Here is a 24593-nt window from a genome sequence, read left to right on the forward strand (position 1 = left end):
GGAATCGAACCCACGACCTCTGAACTGTGTGGCGGACATGCTAGCCAGCAGAAAACCGTGCCGCCTTTACATATATAAAATTGAAGGTCCGTTATTCGTCATCCGTCTGCAGCATGGGTACCCCCCTTCCGTCGTCCGTCATTCGCCTTCCTTTACAGGGGGGAAAAACAGTAGCCATTATAGCCAACAGAATACTCTTTAAATGTGGTATATAGCCTACTCACTCTACATTTATTGGCTTGTGTATAAAAAATCCTGGGATCAACCTCTTCCAGGAAGTGGGACTTACTGTCAGAATATCAATAAAAAAAATACTAATGTACTAAAAAAAAAAAAAAAAAAAAAAAAACCGAAGAGTTTTTTTTTTTTTCAGAATCCAGCAAGGTTGAATGGAGGTAACTGGCCTCTACCTGTGACTGTGCCCCAGTGCACAAAGCTCGCCAGGTGCTTATATAACAAAATATCACTTCTCACCGCCTCGAGTAAACATCGAAAAGCTGCAAGGATCCCTGACATGAGCCACTTGATGTGTTTGCAGATGCCAGTGAGTGCGTGCGCTGTGTTGAGTGTCAGTGTGCATTGCAGCATATGAGAATGTCCAATCTTTCACGCAGCGTAAGCAGGATGATAGCAAGCCATTTATCTCGATCTGCACAATGACACCTCCACAACACGGTGACATAAACAACAACAATAACTCATTCACACACACAGACGTCACATAGAGACAGTTTATATATTTATATACTGTATACACACGCACACCCCAACACACCTGCTAAAGTGAAATACACGCCACCTGACATTTACGAGTGTCCGCGTTTATTCCTTTGACAGGACGAGAATCCACACAGAATGCAATGCTCATCAACATGCCTGCTGTGCTACAGATCTTTCCTCCCTGTTTGGAGTGAAGACCATCATTTTTACATCTGCTTTCTCCAGAATGACACAGAAGAACAAACAGGGAGCCTGATGCTAGAAGATAAAAAGACACCAGCTTCTGACAACCCCCCAGAAAATGGTCGGCTGGAAAGCAATGTGGAAGGATGAAACTGATGCAAGCGCTGGGAAGCTTTCAAAATCTTCCAACCATGCGGGAGGGAAATGACAGGAGGAGGGAGGGAGGCCGAAATATGAGGAGAGCTGGAAATGCCTGGAGCGCTTGTAGAAAGTCACCTCCAGTCAGGATTTAGCAATTAACACAAGCTTTCAAAGAGCTGGGCCACACACACACACGCGCGCGCACACACAGGTTAATGCCTCACTGGCAATGTTGTGTTAATACATGCGAGCGTATTAACATTTTCTATGCAATTGCGTTTCGCCTGCAGTTGAAATTAGCGCACAATGGTGTGCCGTATGCTGGTAGCGATGGTGGCAGTGGGCCCTCTCCTAATATGTCGAGACACGCCGTGCGTGTGTGCGTCGGATGACGAAGGGAGGGGTCGCTCATGGCAACAATATTTTATTGGGGACCGGAGACGATGGAACACCAGCGGGTGTCGTTTGTGCGCATGAAAAAGTACGATCGGACTTCCAAATGAAAGTAACTTGTAATCCATTACATTTTGCCCAGCACTGGCAACAATAACTATGCTCGCCCTCAGCCAATGCATAATGTGATTTTTCTCCGAAAATGTGGAATAAAATGAAGCATTTCTTGCCCGTCTACGGGAACTGCTAACTGCTCCTGAATATGTGCATGTGGTCTGTGGCTTATTCAGCTCTTGTGTCTTTGCCGTTTCCACATGAGGGTCTCTAGAATTATATTACCGGAGGGACATTAGTGTGTCAGTCTCCTTTAGGGGTTGCAAATGCTAAATGTATTCATGCGCACGAGTCATGTGCATCAGAAATGTATTGGGGAGTGCATTTTTGTTGTTCTGGTAGCCTGTGCCCGGTTTTCAAATAACTGCTATGTAAATACTGCAGTATACATCGAAGGGCAGAGGGGCACATCTTAAAGAGCATTAGGCATGGCAGGGAGCCAAAAAACAGTGGTGAGGGAAATCAAGGAGTGGTCGAATGTGGTGTTCCCCCCCTTTTCTCTCTGTGCTAATTGTCTTGGCAGGCACCCTAACGGAATTTTAATTTGCACGGTGTTTACGATTCATAACGGATGGTCCCATCTCAGTGGAATGTAATCTAATTATTTGCATAAATGCATGGACGTACATGCACTGATGTGAACACACGCACACAATGGCACTGCGATTCGTGCAATGTCATCTAATTAACTGAGCAAGTGTTTTAAACTTGTGCGCCATTTCAAAACAGACGCTCTAAAAGCATTTGGGTTAAAAATAACACAATTTTGGGTCAAAAATGGAGCGATCCACAACTTGGGTCAATTTGACACAACTTTCTTGGTTGTTTTTGCAGAAAACAACACCAAAATGGGCTGTGTTGTACAAAACAATGCAAGAAAGTGGGTCAATTTATGTATCGGTCCATTTTTGTTATTTTTAACCCAACTATTTTCAGAGCGTACTTGTCTGTGTGTGCCTTTTAAGAACCATACCTGCTCATCATCTTTTGGACTTTACAGTGGAGCCTTGTGATACGAGTGACCGGACTTCACATTTTTTAAGACCCAAGCTGACATTTCCTTTGACTTGAGGGCAAAAAGTTGAGATACAAGCACTGTATGGCGGCGGTGAACTCAACTTAGCTCACTTCACAACAAGCAGCAGTTTGGCAGATAGCAAACAAATCTTCAAAAAAAGAGTCGGAGGAGGCATGGCAATTGTAATTAAAGTTTATCATCTACAAAACCAGCGTCCGTCATAGACGGATAGACGCACCGGTCCATCGGCCAGACGGAATGCCCACCTCTGTCAGTATACGTACTGAACATCAGTAGCATGTTGTCATGAGAAAGAAGCGTGAACTTCACAGTGAGAGTCATGTCAAGTTTATTTATCTACAATAGCTCTGAATCACCAACGAGTCACAAAGGGCTTTGCAAGGCCCCAGCTCACACAGATGGACGACAGCTAACGCCTCCACCAGTAGCATGAGAGGTTGTGGCCCTGAAAGCAATGGAGACGCATCCCCACGGACAAAATTAGATAAAAAGGGGAAACAAATGCATGATTAAAAGCGTGAACCATCTTTGACGGAAGATCTGAGATGAACAATACTGTGCTAAGTGCAGGACACAGTATGGGCAAAAAGGTGCTTGAGGCTGACAAATGGTGTCGAGGGGAAGGCTTTTCTATGAAATAGTGGCACAAAAAGACGAAAACGATGAGGACTTTGAGGAAAGCAGTTGCACTAGAATGTGACTCATCATTTGTCATCAACAAGACATTGAACGGCATTTTGTAGTTCTACAGACTTAGTAACTTTCTGCCTGACTACTCAACAGTGATCTTTCGAGATTCTTTTCAATCATTATAGCCTAGCACTTAATGGTGTCGTTGAAAATGCAACTTACAGAAACTAATGCTGATGTAGTATAAAGCTACATCTGTTTTTGGGGTCAGATGAGTCAAGAGGCTATTTCCTAGTTTTTGCACACACGACAATGAGTTAGCTTAGCCTTTGTGAGTGAAGCACTGAACGAGGTGGCGGGTTAGCTTCAGTCTCTAGAATATCAAGGTCCAGTTGGTATAGGGACTGATCAGGCCTCGATGCACTGAGTGTCTACATCCAGTAGCTGCAATATTTATTGTAAAGAAAAGACGGTCAGAGTCATGGATTGCCATTGCGACGGATGAAAATATCAAAATTAAAATCATTCGACGTCGTTCATGTATCATTTGAACTGAATTAGAGCGTGTCAAGGCAATACCTCCCACATTGAAGACATTTTCCGTCACCTATTAACGGCAGCAAATGTAATTCTACCTCAATTCTCTTTAACATTGCCCCCGGTAACCCCCAACCAGCCGCAGACTCCCTCCAGTGAGCCCAAACATGGTCCTTGTGAATGTACGCCTGCTGAAGGCCAAGGTATTTACTGTGCTTGTTTTGATTTGTAGTTTAGCCACATGTGCACCAACACGCTCGTCAAGACTGCAAGGAAAAGGCGATACAAATGAGTTGCCAATTAAAATAATACAAAGAGAAAGAGAGCGGAAAAGGCGATACAAATGAGTTGCCAATTAAAATAATACAAAGAGAAAGAGAGCAGGGATGAACAAGTATCTAACTTGTCTCAGTGAAAGAAATGAAGACTTGTGAGCAAACATTTGAGATACAACAGCGGCATGGTGGCAGTGACCTCAACTTGGCTCACTTCACAACAAAGTTTGCCAGATAGTGACCACTTCTTCCAAAAGAGGCTTCAAGCTGTTTATTGCTAATCCCAGTTAAGGTTTACTGTCAGAATAAACATGAAACCAAGAGAAAAAAAAAAAAAAAAAAAAAAAATGTATTTACCACTGACTACTGTATCAGCATGGCTCGAAAATACAATGTGTGGACTTCGCAGTTGATTTTCCTCATGTGATTAAAAAAAAACAAAAATAGAAAACTTGTCCATCTGTTGTATTTAGTTATCGCTCGATAGGAATCACCAAATTGTATCAAGCATTGTTTTCATGCTTGCAGTGATGAAGCCATACTCAGACAGTTCCTGAACATAAAAACATTTCACGGCCATCATTAGCTAACTAATTTGTATGTCATCATTTTTTAGGAGACACGGGGCAGCATTGGGGGCACTAAAAATGAGGCTTTAATGACATGCGTAGTTAATTGATGATAATTGGCTCTAAATCAAAGATAGAAAAGGTCACATTGTCATCAAAAGTGATCCTGTGGGGTTCATTAGTGTGCGGCTCCCGAGAGAAGGTCACTGTGGCCACCAAGGTTCGTCCTCATGTCCCGATCGGCCATCGCCCGGACTTGAACAACATTCCACACTGTTGCTATTTTGCTGTCTGTAGCTTGTGGGGCGCAAGTAATATTGGGGGGTAAATGCTTACAGTAGATATCCCGCAGATGCTCGCCTTGTTTTTATCGTACAGCACACCAGTCAACCAAAAGTAATAGCCCGCTGCCGGCAAAACTCAAATAGGAAATCAAAGAGAAGACAAAGTACTTTTCACGCCCATTTCTCATTACTGTGTGCAACCTTTCAAATCTCTGTTCAACTGTGTGACATTTTCATAGACAGCCTCTCTCTTCATCTGGCACTAAGTGTGATTCTTTCTTTCATTCATTGCTTCCTTGTGATCATAATACATCATTAAATGTACAAACACAAGTATGAAAACATAAATGTGTAAATGAAAACATGACACGCAGGATTGCGGTGTCTCTTACACTGTATATCTATGTTTGTCCTTGAAAACTTGCATTTCGTATACAAAAGGCTGCTATCAAAAGGCCATGTACTCAAATGTACTGTAGCTTTGTTCCTGCCTCAAGTCTGAGTGCGCATACGTTGAATATGTAAGAAAAGAATCCCGTACAAATACTCTCAAATTACTTTTTTGCCCTCCTTTCAATACATGCGAGCCACTTTGTGTCATTGTTTGCTATATATGTTTTGCATACTATGTGCATAGTGGCCACTTTAAAGCGAGATGTGATGAGTCCGACTGCTTTTGTTTGTGTGTGCGTTGTGCAGTCCACGTGAAGGCAGGGACGTGCGAGGTGATCGCCGCCCATCGCTGCTGCAACAAGAACAAGATTGAGGAGCGATCTCAAACCGTCAAATGTTCCTGCTTCCCCGGGCAGGTTGCTGGCACCACTCGGGCCATGCCCTCTTGTGTTGATGGTACGTACCAATTTTGCTCCAATCATCTTCTGTTTCGTGCATGTTGGACCGTAGCCAACGAGTGAACAAGTGCTTACGAACATTATGTACATGTTGTCACGTCTTTGTGACAAAAAGTGCAGGATCCAATTGCAGGGATGCTTGAGTTTTCCAAAACAAACAAACCAGGCACATCGCCCGGAATTACCAAAATGTAAAATGTGCCCAGTTCATAAAAAGAAAGCTTCAAAGTCACAAAGAAGTTCAGGGAATCAACTCAAACGGACAGGAAACATAATGTGATTTGGTAAACACGACTAACAGCAACGCACAACAATGAAGCCACTAAGACTTCAAGAAAGCAGGCCACTGAATGCAAGCAAAGTGACGAGACAACGAGGTGCACCTGGACAAGAAACGAGTGGCTGGAAGAAGCTGATTGGTAGACTTCAGGAACAGGCTGACGAGAACAGGTGGAAGCAAAAACCTGTCATGACATGAAAAAAAGAGACACAGGGAAAACAGGACAGCATAACAATAAAAATCTCTGTTATTCGGTTTTGACCAGGCAAAAGTATAAGACTGAATTTCCGTCGTTTTGACCAGTCACCAATTACGTTCAAAAAACCTTGAACGAAAATCACATTTATTCCAAATATAAATACGACTACTCGGACTATATCTGTACTGTCACTTCCGGTTAGCCAAACTTAGCTTTTGAATGTTGACTCTGCTTGCTTTACATCCATACCTGTCCCTGAGGTTATTGTCGTACGTCTTCTAAAGCTGCAAAAATGACTACACTCACAAACACACACACACACACAAAAAAAAAAAAACATCGTTGCCATTCAAATGGGGTGCGAAAATGCATTACATTTGGAGCTTTCTACCAAATGTCTTGACTAACCAATACAAAAGACTGAACTTGCTCCGAGTGAGAAGGCACACAAGTGTGAGCCGCATTCGCCGCTTATAAACATATGTATACTGTCGGTGAACAGCTGAATAAAATATTTAGTCTTCTATACGTGAAGCCAATACTCTTTCAAATTGGGGTTAATTTATGTGATGAAGAAGTTTAGTGGGAAAAAGAAATTGCATTAGTAAATGTAAATGGAGTAAATCCACAAAGAATGCTGCACAGGCTTCGATGATGATTTTTCATTTTTTTCACTCGCCTGTTTGGGGCGTGTCCAAAGTGTTACTTGTGCTTACTCAATTTCACAGGCAGCCAAAGAAAGCTGTGCACGTGACTCATTTTTGTTGTTTTCTACATTTCAGAGGAGTGCTAATAATTCTAATCCCAAGAGATGCAGCGTAACGTGCATTTCAAATGTGCCTTTCTCCTTTTCCTGTGTCTGCCAAATCGATATTTTGCAGCTACGGATGGCGCTTGATGAAATCCCACACGACAGTTTTGGAGCTGGCCGGTTGGTTGCTGTTTTCAGAACGCAGCAGACAAAGTTGATGAGTCAGTCAGCTAAACGCATTCAAACAATCCAACTTTTGGTTTGATCTCCTACATTTGATCATGATGCACATAATAAATACGAGAACTCTGACTATTATTTGAGGACTTGTAAATTAAGAAGACATGGAGCATTATACGTTTAAAGTGGCCTTATAAAACATCAAGTACATTTGTGCACTTGCCGCAAGGAAGATCATTTCCCCAAATTTCCCCACCCCAACCCTTCATGGGAAAACCCCCCCGTCATGCCGTTTAATTGAATAACGAATCCGTTGCATCTTGAGCATATCAGTTCCTGTTGTTTTCACTCGCTGTTGTCCATATAATACGACTTTTGGTGTACCTGTAACATGAAAATAAAGAAGCCTTCTAAATTTGATTTCTAAATAAAGAGCGTTGTTAACAACCCAGGCAAATTTGAATAATTCAAATAATCGCAAAGTATGTCGCAGGAAGTTTCAAAATTGTGTCACAACTGCGCTGGAGGGTCACTACTGCGAACGAAAGGAAGCGAAGCATGCCGGACTTCAAAATGCATTATGTGGCGCAATTTCAGCCATGCCCCAAAAATTCAGGAATGGTGAAAAACAGTTCAACGGTGTCTTACAATGGAGCACTGCATAGTTTGTAGGTCTTTGCACATTTTAGCAATAATAATGCATGTATAATGTTTTAGAAAGAATACTCTGAATTTACCTTACAAAATCAACGCAAACATATTTTTTTCCAGAATATGTTCTATGCAGGCCCACTAGTCTAAACACGGCATTCTGATTAATATTGCGTTTATGGAATATGCAAAATCGACCCATTTTTAGCTAGTTCGGGTGCGGCCATTTTGTCACTTCTGTCGATGACATCACAGTTGATCATGGCTCAGCTGCAGAAAACAGGGCAGCTGTGATTGGTCATTACCTGAGCCCTGAGCAACTTCGATTTCATCTTTAGTCGAGAGAAGTGACAAAATGGCGGCCCCCTGAGATGGCTAAAAGTGGATAGATTACTCATATTTCACAAATGCAATATTAATCAGAATGCCATGTTTTTACTAGTGGACCTGCATAGAACATATTCTGGAAAAAATATGCTTGTGTTGGCTTTCACTTTCACGTGAACTGAAAGTAGAAACCCTGAATGAATAAACCTACAGATACAATATCTAAGTATACGTACACACAAACGTATGTCTTACTTTATGTCCTGAGTTTTTGAGTGAGAATGAATACAGAAATAGTGACTGGATGAGTAATGCATAAAAAGGCAGTAAGAAAATAACAATGTTCAATCAATTCCCATCTGGAAGAAAAATGGAAAGACCCAAACTGTCAAGACTGGGATGTAAAAGTAATGGACCCATCAAAGTTATTCGCCACACAGCTCCTAAACTGCTTGCGTCCGTAACCTCCTCAACGAGGCAAAATTATGACGACCCGATGAAAGTCTGTCTGCTTTTTTATGCTTCCGTCTCTTCCCGTGCGATAGTAGGCAGAGAGGGCTGTAGCGTCAAACGCACATCTGATGACCAACAAATGTAAAATGCAAAGCGGCCCTCGTGTAAGAAAGCACAGTGTCACTACTCTCCTGGGAATTGTGCCAGTGGATTCCAAGCGTTCCGTTTAGTTCAACAGACTGCGCAACAGCTGTGCTACAACTTAAATGCTAATCCGGCAATTACCTGTGATTTACAAGGACGTGCGCATTCAAATTTGTTCCAACATTCACGTACTGTCGACGTATTATAGCCCCTCACTGTGAGGACAAATCCGAATGCTCTTGATGTGTCTTTTTGCGAGCTTTCCCCTGTGATGTTTGCTAACGGCAGACATTCATTTTTATCTGATGTGATGTGTGGCGCGCAAATCTGCTCGCAACCCTGAAAGATCACAACACATCTCAGATGTCTGATGCGTATCTTGCCCCCAGTTTTGTCCTTTCGGATTTGTTTCGACTTGAATTGAATATGCAAATGTTCCCCCGTGTACTGATTAAATCCGCATGACACTATAGTACCCGTCGCAGTCACGCAGACAAGGAGCATAAATAATAAAAACACACAGAGCATAGCAAACTTGTATTTAAAAATCTATATGTGTAGCTTGAATGTAAATTAGAATGCACCAATGCTTTTACCACACAGTAAGGTGGTATTAAAAACTCACTGCTATAGTTTTAGCCATAGAGGAGAAATATTAAATGTCTAAATGAGATTAGTAAAGCTTAAGGGTGTTGCATGAGTAATCAGATGTGAAAGCACTCCTCTCTATATGGAGACTCAATTACAGTAGTTCTCAGTTCCCAAAAAAAAAAAAAAAAAAAATATATATATATATATATATATATATATATATATATATATATATACATGTATATATGAATGCTTAATATTTTTTTCCCCAGCCTCCATTGTTGCCCAAAAGTGGTGGTGTCAGATGGAGCCATGCATGGGAGGTGAGGAGTGTAAGGTTCTTCCGGACCTCACAGGATGGAGCTGCAGCACCGGCAACAAAGTCAAGACGACCAAGGTGAACATGCACAGGATTTATTCCTTCTGCTCTCTCTGCTCTCTCTTTTTTTTAAATTTTTTTTTTTTTATTGGTCCTTCCCTCTCTCAAAGAGACAAACGCTCTGCTTCTCGTATGCTGGCTGGCTTAGCTAAGGTTTTGTTCTCCTTTCAGACTGAGTTTTGCAAGATGTTTATATGCAAATCTACAGGCACAGTTACTGTAGACATCTTCTGTGGACGAATATGATGCCGAGTAGGTGTTGTAAAGCAAAAAGATGATTAAAAACAAATAAACAAATAAAAAATACGATCATAACGGTTGCTATGCAGCAACTCCTTGCCAGTCCAAGTTCACAGGTGACATTTTGTGCAGTTTCACATCCCTGATGCCTAACGATGCCACATTTAGTATTACCGCAGCTTATGCTATATTAAGGCAATCTGAAGCATATTAAATCGATTCCAATGAAAACAATCCTTCATATTGCTGTATTTGGTAGCATCATAAACAAGACCCCGGCTACGTGGCCTTAACATTAATATTGCAACAGCATAAAAGGACAATACAGAGAATCATTCATAAAGTACATACTTTCCCCATTACATTGCCTATATTAGATGTTAGTAATGATTGTGAACAATGTGGAAGTACGCTGAAGCGCTGAGTGACAAAGAAACGGAACATCACGCTTACAGTATATCTGAAGTGTACGAAAGCTTTGGACTTCGGCTCCAATTTCAGTTCAAACAGCCAAACTGGAACAAGCAAGACTCTTGTGGCCCACTTCCACCCTGCCTGTGTTCTAGCTTCTTCCTACATTATTTGTCTCTACCCGCCTTTTGTTTTCCCCCCGCCCCACAACTTCCCTTTACTTCACTTGTCTCCCGTTACGTTGTGTTCTGTTCGCCCTCTAACATTAAACACGCTTGGGAAAAGCAAGGGCATCAGGAAGGAGGCGCGCACAGACTTCGTTCTCACTTGGCCTCGCACGTCACCGGCTCGCATTCCATCTCGGTGCGCCAACTGCTCGCCGTGTCCGATACAGCGCTGTAGGAACCCTCCTCGCGTGTGCGCACACCTGCCCCTTACACCCCATGTGCAACTTGTGCATGTGTGTGTGTGTTGGTCTTGCCCCTGAGGTTCTTTGCGTGAGTGTTAACAGTGCCTGCATGTGCCTGTACATAATGCATTGAACACATCGCCTGCTCTTCGGCCACCTGACCCGAGCGAGCTCCGGAGCGTCCGTCGCACACGGGTGTTTGAGTGAAACTCATCTCTCATCAGTGCACACCTCTGGTCCTAACCTCCATCCCGCTCTCTGCCGAGTCATCTTGCATTATTCATGGCTCGACGCAGACCGTTGTTTTCAGCCTTAATAATTGATTGGAGGCGTGGCCAAGGGGGGTGAGTGCTCCTTTTTGGGTTGAAAAAAAAAAAAAGACGCGAATACACGATCCATCGCTTGCAGCCATCTCACACTTTGGAAAACACTCAGAGGCGCCGCTGTCTCTTGGACGTCAGGCTGATTAAGAATTCCTTGCCTATGTATTCACTTGAGTCACCAGCAGGAAAGATTTCAGCACCAATGCTCATATCTAAAGCGGAAGTTGACTCCAACATTTTCTTTACATTAATATGTTCTTTGCACCTTCACTAGTGTAAACACGGCACTCTGATTATTATTGTGTTTGTGGTATATGAGTTAAGCAGAAAAATCCACCCCTTTTTAGCCATCTCAGGGGGCGGCCATTTTGTCACTTTCTGTCAACTGAAAATGACATCACAGTTGCTCAGGGCTCAGGAACAACCAATCATGGCTCACCTGCTTTCTGAAGCTGAGCCATGATTGGTCATTACCTGCTTTCTGAAGCTGAGCCATGATTGGTCGTTACCTGAGCCCTGAGCAACTGTGATGTCACTTTCAGTTGACAGAAAGTGACAAAATGGCCGCCCACTGAGATGGCTATAAAAGGGTTCTATTTACCTCCTTTAGTGGAGGCACATATTTTTGTAAATAATTTTTGGGGAATGACTTCTGACTTCTGACCTCTGTAACGAAAGCCGCTTTTCCGTTGTAGTGGTTCCACAGCACTTCGGCCTTGCTTGTCCCTGAGTGGTCGCTTTTCCATTCAACTTTTCCTAGGCCATACGGGTTACAATGGAAGCCCTTTTCAGGTCCTCCCGTCTAGAGCCGAATGGGGCAGTGACTTCACTGTTATTCCGTGATTACGGATATGAAGTTGTTTCACCTTTCTCTTTGAATTTGTTACATCCACATTTGTAAAGTTCTGTACAAGATGAAAGCGAGCTGCAGTATGGGTATTTCACCGACGATCCTACTGTAGGAAAGAGCACAAATATTTCCCATTGGTTGCATTCGGGTCTTTAATCTCTGATTTGTGTGTGAATGCACTGGGTGTCTGTGTGCACTTTGTGTGTTGAGTGATGCGTTTGAAATACATGAGCAAACGGCTTGTTTTTTTTTTTTTCACTCCTTGTTGTAGGCTGAGGTCAAGATGCACGGGCATCCAGATCAATATCACCGCACGCATTCTTATAGTCCCATTAAGACCCGCTCATAAATTGAAATTGACGATGGACTGGAGAGAGCGAGAGATGAGAGGGAGACACGATGAGAGCTGTAAAAGGAAAGAGAGAGCCAAATAGAAAAAAAAAAAAAAACAAGTGCAGACTGGCAAGGAATACTGAAGACAGAGGTGGGAGGAAGATAAAGCAGTAAAGGAAACAGTTGAAAAGAAGAACATTGCAGCTGGTCAACTGACAGGGAGCTTGAGATTGCGTCCTGCATCACAGTGCAGGCAAGCATACAAAGGAGCTTTTGGCACTCTCGCTCCTTGGCTGCGAGCAGAGACGAGGTGGAAAGGAGGAGGGCAAAGGGAGGAGACATAAGACAGCTCGATCAATGCCAAATAATATCATGTGGATGAGCAGCCAGACATTGCCGGGCTGCCAAGCCACTGAGCTGTCATTGACCACTGTGCGAGCCCGTGCACAACATGCAAGATGCACTTGAAGCACATCCCGCGAAATTCGAGAGAAAAGACTGCTTCCAAGAAACACCACACGGACGCGAGTATTAGGATAGGCCTGGTTGCATGCGCCTTCCATGCTCAAGCCACTTTTTATTTGTATACAGTATTGTGCATTGTTGTTTTTTGCAACATCTTGGTACACCGCGTAGGTTAACCTCTGTTGCTTTGAAATGTGCTCCTAGCTATGGAATTTGAAGCGTAATCCAAATTTCAGACCCTGGCGTTTTGCTTGAATCATAATGCTTTGTCTTACCGAGATATGTGGGAGAATTGTACACTTCCAAATATGTGGAATCAGTTTGCGAAAGGCCCAAAAAGGCAGTTATGGTGGTGAATACTTGAGTCTGTTCATGGCATGTGAGAGCTAATTGGTGTCCTGATGTAGATATTAGAGATTTATCATTTCCATTTTCTCTTAACTCATGAAGGGCGGGAGCGCATAACCGCGTCTCAACCACTAAAGCCGGGAGCACTGTTGCGTGTTTCTCCCTTTAAAGCCGAAGATCTTATGTCATTTTCTTTTTTAATCCAATTCTCGGTCTCTTAGCCAATGAAATGCATCAGAATATACATGTGACAGTGTCGTGAGTTGCCGGAGGATAGCCGGAATTTTTTTTTGAGGAGTAATGGAGGCACAGTCGAAATGCGGGAGCTCTGATATACTGTAAGTATAGACGACACGCTCGAGGACTTTAAAGTTGTGAAACCATCCAAATGTGATGTCTGGTTAAGATATATGTTCGTAGGCAATGACGATTTGAACGTCTTTGTAAGAGAACACAGCATGGTAATTACCACTCGATTTGATAAAATTAAAAATAGTGCTTCGCTTGCATGTTTGTTTGAAACAGCAAAGATGAATTAACTCGGGACTGTGTGAAAGCCACATGTCTAAGGTCTCAATTTTTGGGGGGGAATTATGTTTCTATCTGCTGCAGGGGCTGAGATATTCATTATTCTGTAGGTGGCAAAAATGTCAGGTTTTCAAGGTTGACTCCAAAGATGGCCGTAGGTTTTAGAGGGATGTCTCACGAGGGCCTTCAGGCTTTAATGGGTTCATTTCATGCAAAACATGTCAGGTTTTATTTAGGGACAAACGGTACATGATACATGAACAATCAGGTTTGGAAAGTGGCTTCCTTTGAACGCCGCTAAGTACCATGCCAAGCTTGTAAACAGGACAGAATGGTCCACTTGCACACCTCGAACACTTGCAGTCTGTTCCGACCACCTACAGGCATATTTACACACAAGTAGATGAGCGCCTGAAGGGAAAGGGAAACAGTACGTGAAACGATAGCAGGCTGAGAGATACGGCGGCGTGTGTGCAGAGTGCACTGGCGTGACAACAAACGCCCGTAGACTCTTTGATCAGGCACGGGATGAGATGCCTGAAGTCAATGGCAGCGAGGGAGCCCTGGAGGCACACAGCCAGTCCAGACACATGCACTCCAAGCATCCCAGCTGCCAGCTGGGAGGAAAGCGCTTTTTCTGTGCTCTCCTGGCCATGGCCGGCCTTCAACACTTGGCACCTGCCGTGGACAAAAGACTGTCTCCCACCAGGGGAAGGACAGCAGCACCAGCCTGCGTTGGTGTTAAGAAGGAAAGCCAGCGGGAATCGCGGCATAATCGGAGACAAGACGACAGCAAAAGCCCGACCTGTTACAGCCCCGTGTACAATCATTTGTGACATTAGCTGGTCGGCAACGTCTCCTAAAAGCTGGAAAAGGCTTAGAAGCGGCCGGACGCACAAAGGAAAATGGAAGATGGGGAGGTAAAGGTGGTAAAGAGCCCTCATTATTATAGCGGCACTCTCCGCACACACACATGCAATGACATGGCAGCGCGCCAGGTGCTGAGAGCCAGCGAGGCTGACTGCCATTACGCCAGCTGCGTCTTGTTTCGTAGTATGCCAGAAGAGAGCCTGCTGGCCGCGTTCTGGTTGCTCCTACAACAAGCATCACTTTCCATTACTTTCAAAGGGAGCGCTGCATGCTGCGCCACTCGCTATTATCCACAGCTGCAAAGTGAGATGAATTTTTGCGTTTCGTGCAGCTTATTTGTTTTTGTGTATTTGCGTTTGGTGGGGGGTGGGGTGTTGGGGGCTTTTCTGTATTTTGACCCACTTCTTTGTCTCTGTTTCAGGTGACCCGATAGTTCTAGAAGACAAGTTTGTGGCGGCTGCAGTGATTTTGCAGGACATGCACCTGCAAACCCAGTGCAAGTGTACTCTGATGGACTTGAGCGAAGATTTCATTTCATTTCTCTGAGATGTCTGAGGAATGGCGGCCAAAAGGACTTTGATGCTTGTGGCTACATAGGACTGCGGAACACAACATCCTTTACTGAAACAGCAACTTCAAAAAGTCAACTAGGAAGTGAAAAGTAGTGGGCAAAAGACATTTGACCTCCAGCGAGCTGTATTATTCAAACCTCTTCTATGACTTAGTGGTGTTCCGTATATACACGGGCAATTATTGGGCTTTGGATTTTAGAAAGAAAACATTCATATAGACATGGACCATGTACCTTTCATGTAAACTATAAATTTGAACACACATTATGAAACATTCAAATCTGATCAAATGTTTCCTAATGGTGAAAAGTCTCCGTCAAAACTCTGAAAATGGCACAGGAACCACTTACCTTGAATAGTTTGTGGTTTACCACATTTTTTTTTGTTTTTTGTTTTTTTACGGGCTGTCTTTTTTTTCCCCCCAAAGTTGACTTTAGACTGGTATCAGTTACGTGTTATGGTATACATGTGAAAATGGTCCATGGATTCCGTGGGGCTAAAAGTGAAGTGATGCTCAAATGGTTTTAATAGCTGTGTTTTTAAACGCCTGTTAACCGCTATTGCATATGTGTCAGTATTATACGAAATGAATAAAGCCTTTCAAAAGGAAACGGGAAAGTCTTAATTTTCTTATCGACAACTCACAGTAGAGCCGAATTCACAATCTAAAGTATGTACACGAAGTCCAATAAACTCTCCAAGATGAAGACTAGTCTTTTAATTCATTAGTTCATTCATTCACTTTCAAAGAACTGGCTTCAAAGATCAAAGTAATTATGTTGACTTGATAATCATGAAGTTCTTTCTTCTGTGTCCACTATTGAAAATGAACCTTTCTGTCACAACATTAGGGCTATACACATCTTTCCTTTTGGCAGTCAATTGTCAGAATCAGATTTTTGACTTTGCATATGGTGTCCCCCAAGGGTCAATTCTAGGTCCACCTCACGTCTGTTTATAGGGAATTGAATTTGAATGTACCGGTACCTTTTTGATGATTGTTAACTTTTTATATCTACTTGAGTCCTTGTAATACTGAATAGCCCCAACCACTACACACACACACACACACACACACACACACACACACACACACACACACACACACACACACACACACACACACACACACACACACACACCCTAACCCTTGTGAATTTTGTATAAATTGTCTTTTCATTGCCGTGCAGTTCCACCAAATGTTTCAGATGGCTGCTGAGGCGAGGCATCAGGTGGAGCTGGGAGTCTCCTCATATCTGCCTGGCAGCTCTGATCTTCAGCACGAAGGCAACATATTAATCTTGTCATGTGTGACGATGCTCCAAGTACTGCTCAGATGAGTCAATGCGCTCTGTGCAATAAAGACTAGTTGCATTTGAAAACAGATGGTGGGTTGAAGGATGATACTGTGGGTGGATCGCAAAGATGTTTAATTCACCGGGAGACTGTTTAGCAGCGTAGACGCATGGAAAATAGAGAGCAAAAATTGCAACCTTGACAATGATATTTTCCCAGCACCAAATGTTATTCTGAATCTGTCCAAATACTATGTTAGATGATTGGCACCATTTGTGAAGCTGTCCAATTTGTGTGGATCTGAACACAAATTTCCCCTTTGAGACTGACTATACTTGGAACAATTTTATGACAACATTTTACACTCTTCACTTAGTTAAGCATGGGTAAAATTCACTTCACACATCAACCCATTTTATTTTTTTAAGTGTAACTGTCAAAAAAGAAATTACAAAAATATCTGTTGTTGAAGTGAAGTCTTTTTATATGCGCTTGACTTGCTTGCAGTCGGCTGTAGTTTCATAGACATTACGATTCAATGCACCACCCCGGTTTTGTGCTGTGCTGGCGTCGCACCGGAACCCTTCTCTTGTCTGATTCTTTTGCTCTTGACACACACATAAAGACATGAGAGGATGGCGAGGCGAGTCAAAGGCAAGCAGACACACCGAAATAATGGAGGAGGGAGTTCTGTGACGCGTGTGGGAAGTGATGGCCTAAAAATAATGCGGCTTCTGTCATGAGACTTGGAGAACAGAGACGAGCTGAGCAAGTCACAAATGAACGCAACTGATCAGCGACATAATTCAGCAGAGACGGTTTGTGTCACACCAGGAGCGTGTGGGCGTGGAAGAAACACAGTGCAAGAGAGTGTGTATATGTGATGGAGGGCACTTAATAAGCAGCGTTGGCCCAAGGAGTCCTGCACATGGTGGTCTCAACTTGTCTCAACTCCAATATACTTCCTGCTATCCACCGGCACTCACACAAAGGCACACAAGCCCGAACTTGACTCTGACATTTGTGTCACTGAATACATTTTGATGATTTCTTTTTCACATCGTCGCTCCTCCACTGTGATTGGGACTCAGAGGGAAGCTCCACACGCGCAGTGTGAAGTATTAATGCAACTGACAAAATCGATCGCTGCTCAGTACAATATTAGTTTGGCTGCACTCGCAGTAGTCAACGCCAATACCAAGTTGAATTTACCACTGTCACATGATAACAGTTAAGCGTGATCTTGCATCTTTCTTATACCTGCACATCCCTACATCTTTGAGTCACAAAAATATAATGTAACAAATGAAGTCTTGGTATTGGGCCTCAGTCTCTTAATATAAGGAAAATGTCACTTCTTCTCCTTTTAGAAACTTTAAGGACCTTTTTGGACCCTCTATGTACCTTTGAGGACCTCGCGCCCCGCCGCATTTAGTCCGGCCGTCTCAGTCTCTTAACATAGGGAAAATGTCACTTCCTCTCTCCTGTTCCCTCACTACACACTACTATTGTTTCAGAAACTTCGTTGCAGTCATTGAAGTCTCACCGCGAAAATAGACGATTACATAGAAGGATAAAAATGGGCTTCCGACTATGCTTACTCCGACAATTTTTTTTTAAGTTTATCGTTTATTGCCTACAAAATAGTCGTTCGTTATAGGCGGATAAACAGACCGGTTCGTCACATATAGGTGGAATGCCCAGCTCTGATTGTGAGCCAAGCGAAACACACCATTTGAGAGTAGTTAAATGCACCTTTGTAATATACTAGCATTAAAATCGGTGCATATTACATTTGGGAGAATAATCTGGGCTTTGTATGCACCACACATTCGCCCCCCTTATTATTCATCATTCATACACCCACTTCTCATTCACCTCAACTCTAACTTATATTTTTCATTTTTACTTCTCCTTCACCTTTTTCTGCCTTCTTTTAGTTTAGTTTACCCTATAAACTCTTGTGTTTAATCTGAATGTTCAGTTGAATATAAAAGAAACAGTTCCACATAAAGATGTCCAGCGTGAATTGCGAGTGTGTGTGGGGGTGGGGGTGTGTGTGCGACGCACACTGTGCGTGTGTGTGTGTGTGTGTGTGTTAACCTCCAATTTGGTAAAACAAACTCCAAATTATTCAATTGTTGGTCCTTCATATATAAACGACTGATTCGAAGACATTTTCCATCGTTTTAATTGATAAATAATCCAAATTTGTGATCCAAAACCAAAATTTGTGCCCCAAACACATTCAAGAGTAGCGCAGACATTACACTCAAAACACTTGCTCCAGATTTAATAGTGCAGGAAGACGTTACTGTAAACGGCAATTTTTCAAATGTGTTCGGAATTGGTCTTTGGAGGCACTGAGACAAATGCAAAAAATATCTGTCTGCCCTGAGATTTAGAGAGTCACAGCACTGGGGTGTCAATGCTGTGATGAATATTCAGTTGTTGACATTTCAGTGTGGAACACAGAGGATGGATGATGCCAAGTTTGAGTGAGAAGATTACACAACATGGCAGAGATTATCAAACCATGCTCGCTTAACCCTTCTTTTTTATTTAATCTAACAATATAACAATATTCATCATTTACTACTCAGACCCCCGCTAGTGAGTTGACTTAAGTCGATGTTGTGGAAGGACACAAAACATACATTAAGTGGCAGCAACTAGTAAGACTTGTTGTTGATGATTGCCATTGTCATTTTTCTGTACAGCGCAGTGACATTCGGTAAATTCCGTATAGGGCACACCACCAAAAAATTACTCATTAAAACCCATTGAGCTGCATTGCAGTGCTTTCCGCTGCTGTTTATCTAGCTATTGAAACCGTGTGAATGTTTTCTGCTCCCAACGTCAGAAGCGTCTCTAATAGCGAAACTCACTTTAGCTGCACTGAAAGAAGTCAGTGTTAAATTTGGAGAGCGATAAAGCCAGATAGGCAGTCGAAAGAGTTTGTGGGAGACAAGAAAGGGAGGGAGGACACAGGGAATCTGTGCCTTTGTGCAGTTGTTTACAGACATCTTTATTATTAGTTTAATGACTTGTTTTGCATAATTGCAGTCACATACAGTTTGTGCTGAATCCAACACTCAGGAGAGTTTCAGCACTCAACGTAGTTGCATCTAAAGACGGTGAATGTTTTTGTCACCAGGCCAAAGCTGTGTGCGGTTGACTAATCAAGGACACAGACAGATGCTCGGCTGTGCCCAAATCTGCTCGGCTATGCCCAAGTCTGCTCGATGTGCATGGCAACTCGCACCAAGGTGTGTGATTCTCCTTTTCTGCTTGACTAATTAAAAATAGATCACATTCACATTAATTTGCCTTTGAAAAAACAATGAGGATGTAAAGTTATGGCCAGACCTGGGTATTGTCTATCTGTCTATAACTTCCAGGTGGTATTTCTGGACGACCCAGGTGGTCTCATTCCGCCGCTCGTTAGCGACAGCCAATTGGTGTCCATACCATAATTTTCACGTCACAAGCAGGCCCCGCACAAGCTGCCAAACATAGGAAAAATATCAAATAAAAACAGACACACACACAGGCACAGCGTGGTGATCGGTGGAATAAAAACAAAAATGGGGCACATGTTATTGCGTCTGTGGGTCCCAAAGGTATACAACACTGTTTTCTTTTTTCTTTGTTTGGCTGCGTGTCAGGAGTGGGGCACCTGCGTGTGATGTGGTAATGGTAAAATCCGTTCTCAACGCTGTTTCGCTGACTCAGACCGACCGAGTGGGTCTGAAATATAAACGGGAACTCACAGACGGACTAAAGCATAGACGAATGCCCGGTTCTGGCTGCACAACTGTAGAAATGCAAGAAAAGAAAATGTTCCTTTTGTCGTATTGAAAACTTCTCTGAGACAAAATTGGCATAGCTGAGATTAGAATTCTTATCATAGTGACTACTTTGCGATAGTGTGCTGGAATTTTCTTTTAACTCTCTGTTATCTTCATTTTGTATGTTCAGGATTGTGCTGAAGATGCAAGTTTGGTGTGGTTTTATAAGACTGGAGATGCTGTGACAGTTATTGGTTTGATCCCTGCCTGTATAATCTGGTGGCAAGTTTTGCATTTGCTACGGAGTTTATAGCAAGCGGTGTGCAAGTGTAGCATAAAGTCATTGGCCTATGTTGAATGCAGGCATCGCATGTGAAAAATTCAAAGTATATAAAATGACGTGTAAATGGTGCAAGATTGAAATGTCTCCACTTTGCTTGCTGAAAACACATCCGCTCAACTGTCGATCAAAATGCTCTACAACGACCTAGAAATTGGGGACTACATTGTCCAGTATTTTTCTTATGCTTACACTTAAAAACATGCTTAAGCCATGAAAATATATCCACTTTAAGCTTCCAGTGGCTGAAATATTCCTCACCGTGTCAGCGCAGGGCTTTTCCACGCCGCAAACATGAGGCGCTCCACAGCGGAAGTCCTTGTCTATACACGATAGCTTTCATGTCAGACTTCTTTTCCCCTCTTTGCTGTACCGCCTTCTCTCTGTGACATGCATGCACTCACGGCCGAGGCAAGAAAGAGCACGAAAAAAAGGGAAGAAGATTGGAAGATGCTTTTTCTGGGTGGAGGCAAAACCACCTGGCTAACTAGACGTCAGATTACCGCTGCAAATGAAGGTACTCAAATTCTTATGCAGTAGGTTAGGGGCAACTCATGCCAGACATCCAAGTACGTCAGTGGCTGTTGTTTTAGCCACGCCGCCCCCCAAAAAAATCAGCAACACTGAAATGGTGAAAAAGTATTTAATGCTTTATATCTACAAGTGGTTACCGCAATGTTGAGTCCTTGCACGTTTTCAGCAATCATCTTCAAACATGCATCATTTATTTAGAAACAACTCTCGTAATTCACCTGACACGTTTTTTTTAAAGATGGCTTCACAAGTGTAATGAAACCCAAATCATTATTAGCAAAGGTGCGCACGCACACACATCAACAGACTTGCAAACACCTTGTTGGACATATTGTACACTCTCACCTATAAAAAGCAAATTGCACAAACAGTACGTCAGTAGCCCTCAATGAACACTCTCACTGTTCTTCACTCTAATTAATTATAGTACGCAACACCAGCAGTCACTGCAGATAATGAGGTCGATTTGCATAATTGGTTGCAATGTTGAAGGAATCAAAAAGTTATTGACAGCTCACCTAGTTTGGAATGGAGGTTAGGTGGAAGCTGTGAGAAAGTTCCGTTTTTTTATTTTTAAATTACAATGAAAATGAACTTTTGTACCTCTGCACGTCAAACACATCATACATTGTTATTGGTGCTCAGTCATACTTACTCATATGCAAATCAGGGGCACTGTTATTTAAATTCCAATCTTTTTCACTGTCAGATTTTTTCCCCTCCAGTCATCCACTTTTCTTCCCCTCTGTAAGGTTTCTATTCAGCAAGAAATTCCTGAGATAAGCCTTCAAAAGGAGTTATAGCAGCCAGTGTGCCGAACCAGTCACAATATGTCATTGTTTTCTTGATATCGTCCATGTCCTTCACTTCTATCATAATAGTGAGTGTTGGAAGTAACTTCAACGTGGCTCAAATGTGTGTGAGGTATTTATTTCATTCTGAATACTGATAGCATTTTTGCACTTAATCACAACATATTTGATTGTTAAAGTCCAACAAAAAGCAAAACATGTCTTCTTAATGTCATATTTAAATGATTCAATAAAAGTGACCAGCATATCAAATAAGGCTTCAAAATGGTGAAAAACCAAGCATTTGTCTGCACTTTCAAATGCGGCGTCCGCTGAATGTGTTAAACCACACGGCGCTGAAAAATGGATGACACTTTTTCCATCAATTTCCTTATGCCTACACATTCTGACATTTTGGAGAGCGGCTGTAAAATGTATGTACAATATATTTACAGTGAGGACTCAAGTGACAAAAGAAAACGAAGACAAATATTTACAATGATACTCCAAGACAAAAAAAAAAAATACTTCAAACACATTAACATGAAATTAAACTTAACTCACTCCGGTAGCCAGTCACCCACGATGCCACTGGGCTCAGCGCTCCCCACAAATGAATTTGGTTCCCTTTAAATACCCTTAACTCCTCCTTCCGGGCAAACTATTTAACAGATGGTGTAGGACATTTATGCATCAATTAACCAAGTTACTAATGACTGAAGAACAAATGTTATCCGCAACGTACAACAACTATACAACAATCCTATCGTCACAGTTGAGGGGAAACAAAAAGTCCAGGCAGCAAAAAGAGTTATTCGTATATATAAGACCGCTAGCCTTCTGCACGGGTCCGCGGGGCACAGTGTTAATGGAGCGCGGCTCCGCGGGAGTAAAATGGCTGCTGCATGTTCATGTTAGCTGCACCCCCCAGCCAACGACAGCGCACCAGCCAAGAAGTGACGGGGTTCAACGGTGCTCCGCCATATCCACGCTGCAACGACAGGCGCTAGTAGGGTTGCCAACTCCCTGAAAAATAAATAAGGGACACCTCATCGGCAGAGACGGCTGACCTGACCGCCTTCAACCTTCCTTGCGTGACTTGAAACAATTTTTTATTCAAACCAGAGTTGGCGGTAGTACGTTGTTAATCTGGTTGACACGTCCGCCGCACAGTGCAGAGGTCATGGGTTCAATTCCAGCCCCACCCTTCCTGTGTGGAGTTTGCATGTTCTCCCCGTGAGTGCGTGGGTTTTCTCCGGGTATTCCGGTTTCCTCCCACATTCCAAAAACATGCATGATAGGTTGATTGAACGCTCTAAATTGTCCCTAGGTATGATTGTGAGCGTGTTTGTTTGTTTGTGCCCTGCGATTGGCTCGCAACCAGTTCAGGGTGTACCCCGCCTGCTGCCCGTAGACAGCTGTGATAGGCTCCACCATGCCCTAAATTTCTCAATGTGGGACGATTCCATTTTCAAGGGACGGTTGGCAACACTAGGCGCTAGCCACCAGCGGGCGAGTGGCTTCTGGGGATCCTCCGCGCTGTCAATTCCTTGCTTAGGAATTTAAATAACAACACTAAACTGTACTGTATATTGTGACTTTTCGGCTTAGGGATAGCAAGCTAGCTAGCTAACTGCACGGTATAGTGGCGGAAATGGGCCTCATAGTAATAGCTAAGTAAGTAAGCCACAATTGTGCCAGATAGCCACTAATGCGCCCGGAAGGCATCAAGATCTCATAAAGTGTGGGAGGGTGAACTCCTGCCAGATGTAAAAGTAGTTCATCAAAGGGTGCTGTTCAAGCCAGGTGCCAAAAATCAGCAAAACTGAAATGGTGAATAGTTCTTTAATATCCACAATTCAGTACTATGTACTGTAGATCTCAATCTTTTTAAATGTTTTCAGCAATCCTCAAAGATGAATATAGTAATATGTTTACAAACAAATCTCTGAATTCACTTTGCAGGGTCTTAAAGTGTCTGTTTTATATACATGCTCTGTTTTATGGAATTCTTTTAGCAATTTTCACTTTATGCTAATCTTAAAAGCCATTGCATGGCACGGAGGGACTCAACAGTCGTTTTACACTGATACAATCATGAGTAAGACAGCTTTTTTTCTTCACAATTATTCTGTTTTTCTCTTAGAAGTTGTCTACAGATGGAAATGAAAATCAACATGTCACAGTGTTTGTACTTGAAAGCACACCGCTGCTCAATAGGCTTCCGTGAACACTGCTGTGCCACTCCGATCCAGCCACATACTTCACAAAATACATTACGGTAACCCATATAGAATTAATTAAGGTGGCTGTACTTGCGGGCGGCTGCAGACTAATATGAATAAAAAATGGATGCAGATGAAGCCAATAAAGTAAGAGTGCAGCAATGGAAAAGCGTTTATCTTATAGGGGGAAAAAAGTTTCATCTCCCACTAGGTTCCATTCATTTCAATTAGATTGTTCCTGCATTTCCACAGTAAATAATTTAAAGGAGAAAGCATCAGCAGACAGGCCTGGGCATATGAATGTTTTAGCATGTGCACAGGGAGTGACGTTTCAGATGGCTGTATGGGGTCGAGGAATGGAAATAGTCTTTAGCCGCATTTCCTGTGCTTACAAATAGTTCTTGCCAGGTGTGTCTGCGTCTCTGCCGCTGATGGACTACACGTTTCTTGTTGCGTGTTTTTCTCAATCTTAATGCAGGAAGTCGGCTCCAATGCATGTCAATAAAGAGGAGTAGAACACAGGCCGTCCAAAAACAGCATTGTTGGGTTCGGCATCTATAATGGTGTGTGTGTCTT

The 24593-nt window shown here is 42.8% G+C and overlaps 1 protein-coding gene across 1 annotated transcript in view; it reads left to right on the forward strand.

Annotated features, from left to right (window-relative positions):
* LOC147153939 (chemokine-like protein TAFA-3) overlaps positions 1-15651 on the forward strand; it is a 63605-nt gene extending 47954 nt beyond the window's left edge. Inside the window, exons 3-5 of the mRNA XM_086038114.1 lie at positions 5585-5734; positions 9585-9709; positions 14890-15651. Of these exons, the coding sequence (XP_085894240.1) occupies positions 5585-5734; positions 9585-9709; positions 14890-14901 (287 nt within the window). The 3' untranslated portion in view covers positions 14902-15651. The remainder of the gene's footprint in view (positions 1-5584; positions 5735-9584; positions 9710-14889) is intronic.
* The last annotated feature ends 8942 nt before the right edge of the window (positions 15652-24593 follow it).

This window comes from Filicampus tigris, chromosome 1 (assembly GCF_054856515.1).
Source record: "Filicampus tigris isolate MCC_2025a chromosome 1, RoL_Ftig_1.0, whole genome shotgun sequence".
Taxonomy (NCBI): domain Eukaryota; kingdom Metazoa; phylum Chordata; class Actinopteri; order Syngnathiformes; family Syngnathidae; genus Filicampus; species Filicampus tigris.